General features: G+C 42.7%; 2 protein-coding genes across 4 annotated transcripts; one reads left to right on the forward strand and one right to left on the reverse strand.

The window, feature by feature from the left end:
• Positions 1 to 181: 181 nt before the first annotated feature.
• crtac1a (cartilage acidic protein 1a) lies at positions 182 to 6,116 on the forward strand. 3 transcript variants are annotated; one of them, XM_054603964.1, is made up of 14 exons: positions 182 to 299; positions 715 to 921; positions 1,190 to 1,386; positions 1,498 to 1,634; positions 1,773 to 1,929; positions 2,020 to 2,154; positions 2,721 to 2,857; positions 2,941 to 3,077; positions 3,210 to 3,292; positions 3,499 to 3,599; positions 3,717 to 3,885; positions 4,481 to 4,626; positions 4,917 to 4,956; positions 5,540 to 6,116. In XM_054603964.1, exons 2-14 carry the CDS (start codon positions 725 to 727, stop codon positions 5,665 to 5,667), a joined length of 1,764 nt encoding a protein of 587 aa, XP_054459939.1. In that variant the 5' UTR covers positions 182 to 299; positions 715 to 724; the 3' UTR covers positions 5,668 to 6,116. The 3 variants fall into 3 exon arrangements, with proteins under 3 accessions (XP_054459939.1, XP_054459941.1, XP_054459940.1); XM_054603966.1 differs by lacking the exon at positions 5,540 to 6,116 and adding an exon at positions 5,075 to 5,509 and having other exon boundaries at positions 188 to 299; positions 4,481 to 4,665; XM_054603965.1 differs by lacking the exon at positions 5,540 to 6,116 and adding an exon at positions 5,075 to 5,509 and having other exon boundaries at positions 188 to 299.
• On the reverse strand, positions 6,112 to 10,752 carry golga7ba (golgin A7 family, member Ba). Its single transcript, XM_054603968.1, has 5 exons — positions 10,715 to 10,752; positions 9,461 to 9,586; positions 7,933 to 8,085; positions 7,741 to 7,842; positions 6,112 to 7,624 (listed from the first exon to the last, which is right to left on the reverse strand). The coding sequence occupies exons 1-5, from the start codon at positions 10,742 to 10,744 to the stop codon at positions 7,541 to 7,543; spliced, it is 495 nt and encodes a 164-aa protein (XP_054459943.1). The 5' UTR covers positions 10,745 to 10,752; the 3' UTR covers positions 6,112 to 7,540.
• Between the last annotated feature and the right edge of the window lie 781 nt (positions 10,753 to 11,533).

Genomic DNA, 11,533 nt, shown 5'->3' on the forward strand with positions numbered 1-11,533 from the left:
TTCTTTCTGTGCCGTAGCAGTATTGTAGTCCTACGTTAGTCGACTACAGACACTTCCGCCTCTCACTAACACGTGATCATAAATACAGATCAGCCATTGGTCAACATTCTAGCAGGCTCTCAGTGCGTCGCTGATTGGTCCATCTTCAAAACGTTACACAAGCTGTTTCATAAATTGTAAACACAGAAGTTGTGTAAGGTGGATACTCTTTTCCAATTGATATAATAAAAGGTGCAGAGTGGACTCGCAGTGCTGCAGCCAAGTCAGATCATTTCCATCTCTATATACTAAAAGAGCAGGTAAGATGTATTTTAAAATAACCTTAACCAAATTTATTTTTAACATCAGTAAGAATACACTTATTGTAAGTCGCTTTGGATAAAAGCGTCTGCTAAATGACTGTAATGTAATGTAATGTCACTATAATAACAGTTACTAACATCTAAAAGCATTGATGTATCTGTGTGCAGATACTCTGCTGCAGATGCAAAATGTTGATTTTTATGGACGGCATGCAAGCATCTAGAAATGATTCCCTTTCAAATGATAATTGTGTGTTCCCTTGTGAATACATGTTACTCATGCATAGTGTCTCTATACATTATATGTGCTCATTATCATTATGTCCGTCCTGCTTTGTTACAAATGACTTATGCATAATCTGCACCATTAATTGAAATGCATTATGTCGCCCCTATATTTGTGTTCCACCAGGTTGCAAAAGATGTGGGCTTCAGGTCTGTTGCTCTTCCTGGTCGGACTCTGGCATAAGTCCCACGCCCAGAGCTCTGAGCCAATGTTTCAGGTTGTAACACAGTCGATGCTTCCTCCAGACAGTCTGCACAATCCCACACAACTAAACTATGGCATGGCTGTGACAGACGTGGATGGTGACGGCGATCTGGAAGTGATTGTCGCAGGGTGAGTGTGAAAATGGTTTGCTGTTTCATATGTTCATTACTCTGCACAGCAGTGGCAGACTCAGGCTGTCTTAGGGACAGGGGTGAAAAATATAAAAAGGGCACCAGCTGCACAATGTTGGGCACCAGCACGCAGAAAGTTTTTTAGAATGTAGGGCAGCCTATATGTTCTCCATTTTAAGGCCAATCAGGAGGGCACTGAATCAATTTTCTACATCGAAAGGGGAACCAATATGTGCAAAATAAATATGTGTGATGTTCTCCCTCAGGTACAATGGGCCCAACCTGGTGCTGAAGTACGATCGCACCCAAAACAGGCTGGTAAACATTGCTATCGATGACAGCAGCTCTCCATACTACGCCCTGAGGGATCGAGCAGGAAATGCTATTGGAGTTACTGCCTGTGATGTGGATGGAGATGGTCGTGAGGAGATCTACTTCCTCAACACAAACAATGCCTACTCTGGTAAAAAAAAAGTGCATTCTTATTTAATGTCCTCGACATTTTTTGCCCAACAACAATTTCAAGTAGCTGAATGATTTTTCCTTGTGATAACTGACTTTTTCTTTCATGCAGGAAGGGCAACCTATTCAGACAAGCTGTTCAAGTTTCGCAATGGCCGCTTTGAGGATCTTCTGGGGGACGATCTCAATGTGCGTCGTGGTGTCGCCAATCGCATGGCAGGACGTTCGGTTGCATGTGTTGACAGAAAGGTCAGTGAACCCACTTTGTAAACGTTTTTATGAAGTCCCACAATCTGATCTCTGTTTCCTCTTTTTTTCTGACGTTTCCTCAATGATTCCCTCCAAGAAAACCTTCATCTCACTCTCTTGGCTGTTGTTGTTCTGCAGGGAACAGGCCGTTACTCAATTTACGTGGCCAACTACGCCAGCGGCAACGTCGGCCCCCACGCTCTCCTTGAAATGGATGAGGCTGCCAGTGATGTCACCAAGGGCATCATCGCTCTGTCTGACGTGGCTGCCACGGCCGGGGTCAACAAGTTCACAGGTCAGCAGTCAGGTTGGAGAAGTCAAGTCTGTGATGTTTTGAAGTGTGCTGAATCAGCTGAAAGCATTCAGGGTTGTGCTCTCTGTTCAGGTGGGCGAGGTGTGGTCGTCGGGCCAATCCTGAGCCAGTCCAGGTCGGACGTGTTCTGTGACAACGAGAACGGACCCAACTTCCTGTTCAAGAATAATGGAGACGGGACTTTTGCTGATATGGCCACACAGTCAGGTGAGAATGAAACAAGAAGGGAAGAAGCAGGTATAGTCAGGAGTAGATACACTTTAAATTAAATGTGGTCTTTGAGTGCAGTTCATTTTATGGACTGTTTAATCCCTACCAGTAATGTTAGACATGCTAGCAGCCTGGTTCTAGGGATGGGAGTATCGGCATCATAACTATTTGATGGATTGCCTTGAAAATATTTTTGTCACTAAAGAAACAAAGTTATTGCAAAACTGATGACATTCAGATCACCCTTGGATGTAATTTGTGTTTAGTGCTAATAAACAAATGTTAGCATGTTAGCAAATCACAGCTGCTTCTAAGTAAAGCCTCCCAGTGCCACCAACATGTCAGTTAATAAGTAATTGAAATATTGAGGTTTTGTTCTGAAAATGTCCCAAAATGTATTGCTGTCTGACTGGGTGTTTTGATACTGCCAATAGGAGTCGCCAAAGTAAGGACATAAAATCCTACACAGAGGGGCTTTAAAAATGATGAATATCCAACTACAATAAGATATTTTTCCAGCAGTAGCACCAGTAAGGCTTTCAACATTCTCTCACCTTCTGAAGGTGTGGAGGACCGGCACCAGCACGGCAGAGGAGTAGCACTAGCTGACTTCAACGGTGATGGAAAGACAGACATCGTCTACGGCAACTGGAACGGCCCACACAGACTCTTCCTGCAGGGCAGCGACTCTAAGTTCAGGGTAAGAGAGTGGAGCAGGACCAGTGGCCGAAAAGATTAAGTGAGTTTGATAAAGCAAGACTTGACAGTGCTCCCTCTGCGCAGGACATAGCCACTGGAGGATTTGCAGCACCCTCACCTATCCGCACTGTCATGGCTGCTGACTTTGACAATGACAAAGAGCTGGAGGTGTTTTTCAACAATATTGCATATAGAGGCAACGCCCCTAACAGGCTGTTCAGGTAACATTTAAAGTATTTTGTCAATATAAAGTACAATAAGATGCATCACACTATTAAAAAACAAACGGCAGTAATCGTAGATTACCGTTTACATTATTAGCTATATCGAGATTATTGTGTGTTTGTTTGCAGGGTGTCAAGAAGAGCGGATGCAGACCCTTTAATACAGGAGCTTAATGTGGGAGATGCTGCAGAGCCACAGGGGAGAGGAACAGGTCAGCTACTCCTCACAATAGAGGACACTGGACAACACATCTTCATCAGTTTTATTCTCAAAATGTTATAACCTTAAGTGAATATGTGACACCTCTGCTACCTCTCTATTTGAGTGAGATTTACAGAGACACAGCTGTCAGATAAAAAACACCACAGTGAAGTTGTTATGTAAGCCGGTGCAGTGAAGGCTGTTTGTTTTGGACAGGTGGCACTGTGACAGATTTAGATGGGGACGGACAGCTGGACCTGCTGCTGGCCCACGGGGAGAGCGTCCAGCAGCCAATATCTGTCTTCAAGGTCACACAGGTGTGTGTGTGTGTGTGTATGTGTAGTGTGTAGTGTGTAGTGTGTGTGTGTGTGTGTGTGTATGTGTGTGTGTTTTTGTTTGTAAGAGCCACAAACTAATCTGTATCACCTCATCAGGGCTCCTCTAACAACTGGCTGCGGGTCATCCCTCGCACCCAGTTTGGCTCCTTTGCCCGGGGAGCCAAGGTGACAGCGTTCACCGCTCAGAGTGGAGCACACACACGCATCATTGACGGAGGTTCGGGGTACCTGTGTGAGATGGAGCCTGTCGCTCACTTTGGCTTAGGTAACTTCCTTTTAAACTTTATAATCCATGGACAGGGAAGAAAATGGAACGTATCCGTTATTTTTATAACATTAAACCCAGACCGGAGATACTGCAATCCTACAACAAACAGTTGAACTTAACTTCAACAATTTGTTCATTTTTACACATTGTTTTTAAAAGTACAGGGTGATTAAAAGGAATAGTTCAACATTTTTGGAAATACACTTATTCGCTTTTATTCGCTTTCCTGCTTACAATAGATGAGCCATAGTTTTTCTTAGCTAGTTGCCCAGCAACCTCAAGATGATGAGAATCAGAGCATCTTTGTAACTGTGTGGTTACAGAGCAAGCCACATAACTGTATCGTCATGGGTTTGAATCCAGCCTTTGGACCTTTGTTGCATTTCATATCCCGCTCTATCTCCCCCATTTCCAGTCCCTTTATCTTTACTGTCAAATAAGGCAAATAAACCCAAACTCCTCCTTCAACACGTAACACCATATGTTGTCCTAACACGCACAAGAAATTATGTAACTTTTTGAAAATGTTTTTTTTACCTCTTGCGTGATGCTCAGTGATTTCTTTTGATTTTTTTCTACCCTTGACTCCCAGGAACGGATGTGGTGACGGTACTGGACGTCTACTGGCCAGACGGCAGCTCCATCACTCGAACCCTTCAGCCTGGGGAAATGAACTCAGTGGTGGAAGTGGCCTTTCCCACAGAAGGGGAATCGTCTCTGCTTGCTAATGACACGCAGGTACGCAGACCAGATCCACGGCATGAATTATGAACACGGGTAATGTTCCAGGCAGTCTGTAATAGTGTCCTCAAAAAACATCCAAATCACGAGGCTTTTTTCTCTAACTGTCAAATTTAGTTTGGTTGGAAGCAGTTTTACCACAAGACAACAATTTGTCAGCAGTCAGTCAATGGTGTGACCGACTGCTGACACACATTATTATTATTTTTTTTTCTCTCTCTGTCTGCAAATTGAAAATGAACACTTTTGTTTGAATACCAAGTAATGTCTTTATTCTTTTTGTTTAGTGTGGTCAAGGGTTTACTGTCAAGAATGGTCGCTGTGCAGGTAAGAAATAAAAAATGATTTAATCAGTTATTTAAGTAAAGTGCCTTAAAAAAAAAAAAAAATCCATTTAAAATCATATATTTGTTTTCTATTTCATTTTACTTTTATGTTTCTACAGGTCCGTGAGGAAAATCACATGATATGCAATCAAAAATGTCCATGACTGTGGAAAATACATTGTTACAGAAACATTGTTTTAAAATACTGTCATTTTTGTCTGCACTTTAGGGGCCTTGTTGTTTTCTTTACTCTATGAGTAGTTTTAATATTCTTGTTTTCATTATTTTTCTCTAACTTCTTACTGCTACTGCTGAGTTATGGTTATGTTTTTTTTGTCACTGAAAACTCTCTAAATAAACTGCTGCAAATCAATATGGTCGGATCATTTCAGTCATATCTGTAGCAGTGCTTTGAGCGTTTTCACTAAGACCTGCATTCTTTTGCTCTTTCTCGCATCTTCCTTCTACGTGCCTGCCATCTGTCAGTTTCAACCATTCATACTGTGTTGTCTTAATCAGTCTCTCCTTGTCTTCCCCCTCCATGTTTTCTTCTTCTCCCCTATTCTGTCCCTTCATTCATGCAGCGTTGGCTCCATTTTATGATGGCATCCGCTCCACCTCTGTCTCCATGTGTGAAGCCTCCTGTTTTAGGACTGTTTTACTACAGTGGGCCGTGTTGCTCGCTGCACTGGCAGATCTCAGGGGATGGTAGTCTTGAGGGTAACGACTATACAGTCAGACAGCCGGGGCCAAGCATCTGCTCAAAGACTGGACTTCTTCTGTGACATGCAGTAACAGAGGGTCTGTTTGCTCAGAATGCATATCCTAGTATCTGAACATCCTGCAGTCTGGACATTTCCTGTTTGCTTGGTGAGGTGGGTGCATGCAGTAATCCCTCCATGTTGTATGTGAAGACCAAAAACAGGGGTCAGTTTCATGCCCCTGAAAATGCTGCAGTGTCCTATATCCAGGCATGAAAACATGAGGGAATTTTCCTGACCAAAGCTTGTTACAACATCAAATTAGAATGTTTTTTTTAATCTGACATTTATCGTCAGATGTTTTAAGTGCATGCAAAACGTTAAAATTATATTAATTAATATGCACTATAGACCTTTTCCACAGCAGACATTTTGAAGTCATGACGGTGACCGATCATGAAACAGAAGCAGCTAAATGGAATTCAGCCATGATTCATTTTAATATTCACACATGTGCTTTTTCTTACTGTTACATTTCACAATATCTTACGTGAGGAAGGCCTATGGTGCATAAAATAAACATCCTTGTATCTATGTTTCTCGGAAATAAGTTCTCAGAAATATCAATGGACATATGAGATCATGCCCATCTAAGTTGACAAAAAGGGAACTCAAACTTTAAATAAACTCTGAGAAACCACTACTATGACACGACAACCAGCTGTGCTTTTCCTGCTGTGACAAGTCAAAATGTCTGCTATAGCGACTGTTCTGTTTTCTGATTTTCAGTTCAATAACAGAAATATGAGCTGTGCAGCTGTGATGAAACAGTATTTATTTAACGCCAGTCATGTATACCTCATTGCCACGTGTATCAAACAACAAGCAGTACGAAAGTTTTGCTCTTGCACAAAATGTCACCAAAATAAAAGACATTCACATTTGTGAGCCAGTTTTTTGGCAGTTATTGTTCTTTGGAACCTTTTAAAAACACGACAGGTAAGATTCAGGAAGACTTTTTGACCCATCCTTTGTCGACTTAACTACTGCATTCAATGCACAGTATGTCTTTGCATAATCTTAAATTTAGGGATGGTTGGTCTCACTCATTGAAACCAAGAGGTTAGTTCTGAGATATGTTTCTGTGTCTAACGAAGAAAAAACAGGCTTCATGTGAGAAATATGGAAGATCTGCTACATAAAATGCACAGTCGGGCTGAATGACATTCATCTGCTACCCACAGCACGATTTACATCAGAGGTGAAAGAGGTTCTTTGTACAGTCTATCTGGGTTTGGTGAAACGTTGTGATGCCTTCAAATACTTCTACATCCTCCTTACATTTGCTAAAGGTTTAGTTCAGTTTGGTCCGGTGTGTTGCAGCGGTGGATGATCTTGACTTGTGGTGCAGCTGTTGTGGCTGAGGTATGAGGTTTGGTGAGGCTTGAGGTCTTCAACACTCCCCCCCTCCCTCCTTTTCTCTCATCCTTCCATGCTTTTCTCCCCCACCTGATTACACATCGCTGCGGTAACTCCAAAGAGGACAGGAAGGAAGGTGATGGTACGATCACACAAAGTATTACTAGCAAAATGAAATATTTTTTCTTTTCACTGAGACATTGCATCGTACAGTAACAGGACTGTGTCGGCATGCACATGGCATTGCAACAAACTTCTACAGTGCGTGTTTTAAAAGCTTTAACAGCATTTGATGGCACGTCAGCCGCAACATGCCTTTCTTGGTCAAACACTAGTAAATCCTTTGTGTGAGCCTAGCTTTGGGATGTGAGGGACAAGTGTTGGAACAACAGTAGCATTTTTGTCCTTAAATTCTCCAGGGTTGTGAGTGATCGGGGGAACTTGGTTGTTAGGAAGTCTACCCGGTCATCGAGCGGTGCTGCCGGACACGGAGCTGCTCCCCGAGCAGGAGCCACTGGAGCCCCGGTCTTCATAGATGGAAATCTCTATCTGGTGGGAGCGTTAAGGGCCAAAAATGTTGCTGTGGAGTGTGGTTAATTAAACATATAAAAATCCATTATAATGCCCCCATTTACATGCACGCAAAAAACATTAAGTAAGGATACGACACGCATTCCCCTCTCGATGGGATCTGTGAGGAGCAGCCCTCTGGGAGCATAGATCTTCTCATTCTGCTCCTGAATGTACTTGGCTATCTTCTTCAACACCTAATACAACAGACAGAAGTAAAATGAGGAATGCCATGGAATCCCTGACATGTTAATCATCATCCTAGAGTGTGAGATCGCCAGTCTGACCTTCTCATAACGCGTCTCCATGCAGAGGAAGATGAGGTACGCCGTGGTGCAGGCCAGACACCCCTCCAGGTAGGACTGGCCTCCTATCTTTTCGGCCTCTGTGTAGTAATTGTTCAGCGTCTTCACAGTGTCCTCAAACAGTGACCGCTCAACCTGGAGACACGCAGAGTCATGAGTAGCAGGGTGAGAATTGATAAAGGTCAGGCAACATGGGGAGGGAAAGTGAGGGATGTGACATGACACAAAGGTCCAAATCCAACTGGGAACCTTTCAGTTATATGATATTTGTCTTTACTACTAGGCCCCAATTAGCAGATTGGTTAATGAGGAGATAAATAAAACGTATATAGACATTGTTCTGTGAGGCCAACATTTTCTTTTTTACTCTAAACACAACATGAATTCTCTCAACAGGGGCTAGACAGTTAAAGCATTGGAAAAGCTGGAAGGAATATATAAATTTGTTTGTCTTTTTGTCACATATTGCAAAGTCCACTATAAGTATCCCTCCAGTGATCATTTTTAAAAGAAAATGTATTCATTTTCAATTACTCATGTATTTCTGAATATATAGGAGTTGGATGGGGTAATGTGTTCATGAGTTGATAAATCTTCTAAGAATTGCTTGTATTAGGCTACTTATGTAATTAATCTATCTTGATTTAAACATTATTACATACAGTAATTACCACATATTGCTTTCAATTCAATTCAATTTATTTTGTATAGCCCAAAATCACAAACTACAAATTTGCCTCAGAGGGCTTTACAATCTGTACACATGTGACATCCTCTGTCCTTAGACCCTCACATCCTCTGTCCTTAGACCCTCACATCCTCTGTCCTTAGACCCTCACATCCTCTGTCCTTAGACCCTCACATCCTCTGTCCTTAGACCCTCACATCCTCTGTCCTTAGACCCTCACATCCTCTGTCCTTAGACCCTCACATCCTCTGTCCTTAGACCCTCACATCCTCTGTCCTTAGACCCTCACATCAGCACAGGAAAAACTCCCCTAAAAACCCCTTTAACAGGGAGAAAAAAGGAAGAAACCTCTGGGAGAGCGACAGAGGAGGATCCTTCTCCCAGGATGGACAGAAGTCAATAGATGTCATGTGTACAGAATGAACAGCATAACAGAGATACAACACATTCAATGTATATGACATAAATGATTCATATAATCACAGTAGTAAGCAGAGTAACGAAGCAGAAAATTAAGATTACTAATGATAAAAGCAGCAATGACTATAGTAGAATTGAAATGATGATATAGGGAATAGTAATAGTAATGTGACTAATGATATAGTTTAAAGGTACATATTAACAAACATATCTATGTCAGTTCACAAAACTCAATTGGTGGCATTAATAAATGAATAAGCTTAATAGTAGTTTAAATGTAGTACTATGAAGGCTACAAATATACCTTCAAATGCATTCAGTTAGATTAGCAGGCTAGGATAAAATGACAACACAACATGAAGACTTGTTTTAAGCCAAAGTCACAGGCGGCTGTCTCCTCACCCTGCTCTCCAGCTCGGAGGGGAACTTGGTCTGAAACCTGCAGGTGGTTCCTTCGCTGTAGTCCCTCTGGATGAATACTTTATTGGCCAGAGATGCACTGTGCCTCAACTCCTGCAGATTGTGGAACTGAGGAGGATCAAACAAACACAAACACACACACACACAAATATGGTGAGGTTTGATACAGTATGTCTCTAAAGAGTCCCCAGAGAGAGCTCCATCTCTCTTTGTAGGCATCGGCCCACTGGCAGTGTGTGCAAACAGAAGACGGTTTGGAAAGGTAGGATGATAGAGGAGATGTGATCAATCACTCCATGGCTCAGAGACTGCACTCATTTCTGCTTTGTTGTCTGTTGGAGCTGAGCCCAGGATAGGACATACTATCTTTACACACACACACACACACACACACACACACACACACACACACACACACACTCTCTAATCTTACAGGGGGAAAGCTCGCAGAAGACAGGACAACATTTCGTTACAGCCCAACAGATCGATCAGCTGGAAACAAGATGAGGCAGACTGATAAAAGGCCATCCAAACTCTTGTAACATCTGGTGTTTATGCTTGCATTGTTTATTGCATCGAGGTCTATGTTGGATTTAATAAAAAAAAATAGGTTCAGCACCATCCTTTTTTTTTAAAAAAATGGTATTTCTGAAAGCACAGATGCAGGCTGGAAAAGCAGAGAGGAAGGTCAGGACGGCTTCTGTCCATGGTGCTGAACGCTGTGCTTCCGTGTGTGTGTGTGTGTGTGTGTGTGTGTGTGTGTGTGTGTGTGTGTGTGTGTGTGTGTGTGTGTGTGTGTGTGTGTGTGTTAGTGGTCACCGGATTAACGGGGCGTCTCAACAGAGAAAAACACAAAAACAGCTTAACATCCGCCTCATCTCAGTCCCACATGAAGTGCAGCAGCTTCACTGTCAAATGTCCTCTTTATCATTTTTTTTCATTTTTTTTTTTACAATTTTATTTTAAAACGCCAAAACACGTTGTTTTTTACCAGAGAGAATAGAAAGGAAGCAGCCCTCGGGATAAAGGTGTCATGTAGGACACACGCAGCCCGGCGGAGAGAGCCGCTCAGCGTCCGCCTGCAATGCCCCCGCCGGCCACCTTAACTGCACCTGTTTTCCTTTTATTTAGACGGTGATACAACCGTGAATGCTTGCAAAAGGAAGCCTCAGCAGGGGAAACAAACAAATAAATAAATACATTTTAAAAAAACAGAGGTTATATGCCATGTCTTACCTCTGTCGCCATGTTGCCATCCGCCTGCATGAGCTGAAACCGCTTTAGTGGGACAGATTGGAGGAGTGGAGGGGGAGAGACGAGGGGCGGGGCTTAAACCAGTCCAGTGATCAGGTTGTATTAATTCATCTTACATTACATTACAGTCATTTAGCAGACGCTTTTATCCAAAGAGACTTACAATCAGTAGTGTGTTACATATCATTCACCCATTCACACACTGATGACAGGCTACCATGCAAGGTGCCACCATCAGACTCTAACTAACATTCATGCAACATCCAACTTGGGGTTAAGTGTCTTGCCCAAGGACACATCGACTGCCAAAGCCAGGTATTGAACCACCGACCCTCTGATTGGAGAACTACCTTGTTCTCCACTACACCACAGCCACCCCAATCTTCTCCACTGTCTCATAATATAAAGGATGGCTCTGATTTATTCATTGTCTCTTTAAACCGTGACAGTGTGACAAGTGCATGCACAACCACGACCCTGAAAATGTCGTGGTTGTGCGGGGCTTACACGAGTCCAGTGATCAGGTCGTATTAATTCATCTTACATTACATTACAGTCATTTAGCAGACGCTTTTATCCAAAGCGACTTACAGTCAGTAGTATATTACATATCATTCACCCATTCACACACTGATGACAGGCTACCATGCAAGGTGCCACCATCAGACTCTAACTAACATTCATGCAACATCCAGTCCACACCGATGGCAAGCCTTCAGGAGCAACTTGGGGTTAAGTGTCTTGCCCAAGGACACATCGACTGCCAAAGCCAGGTATCGAACCACCGACCCTCTGATTGGA

This window comes from Anoplopoma fimbria, chromosome 9, assembly GCF_027596085.1.
Source record: "Anoplopoma fimbria isolate UVic2021 breed Golden Eagle Sablefish chromosome 9, Afim_UVic_2022, whole genome shotgun sequence".
NCBI lineage: Eukaryota > Metazoa > Chordata > Actinopteri > Perciformes > Anoplopomatidae > Anoplopoma > Anoplopoma fimbria.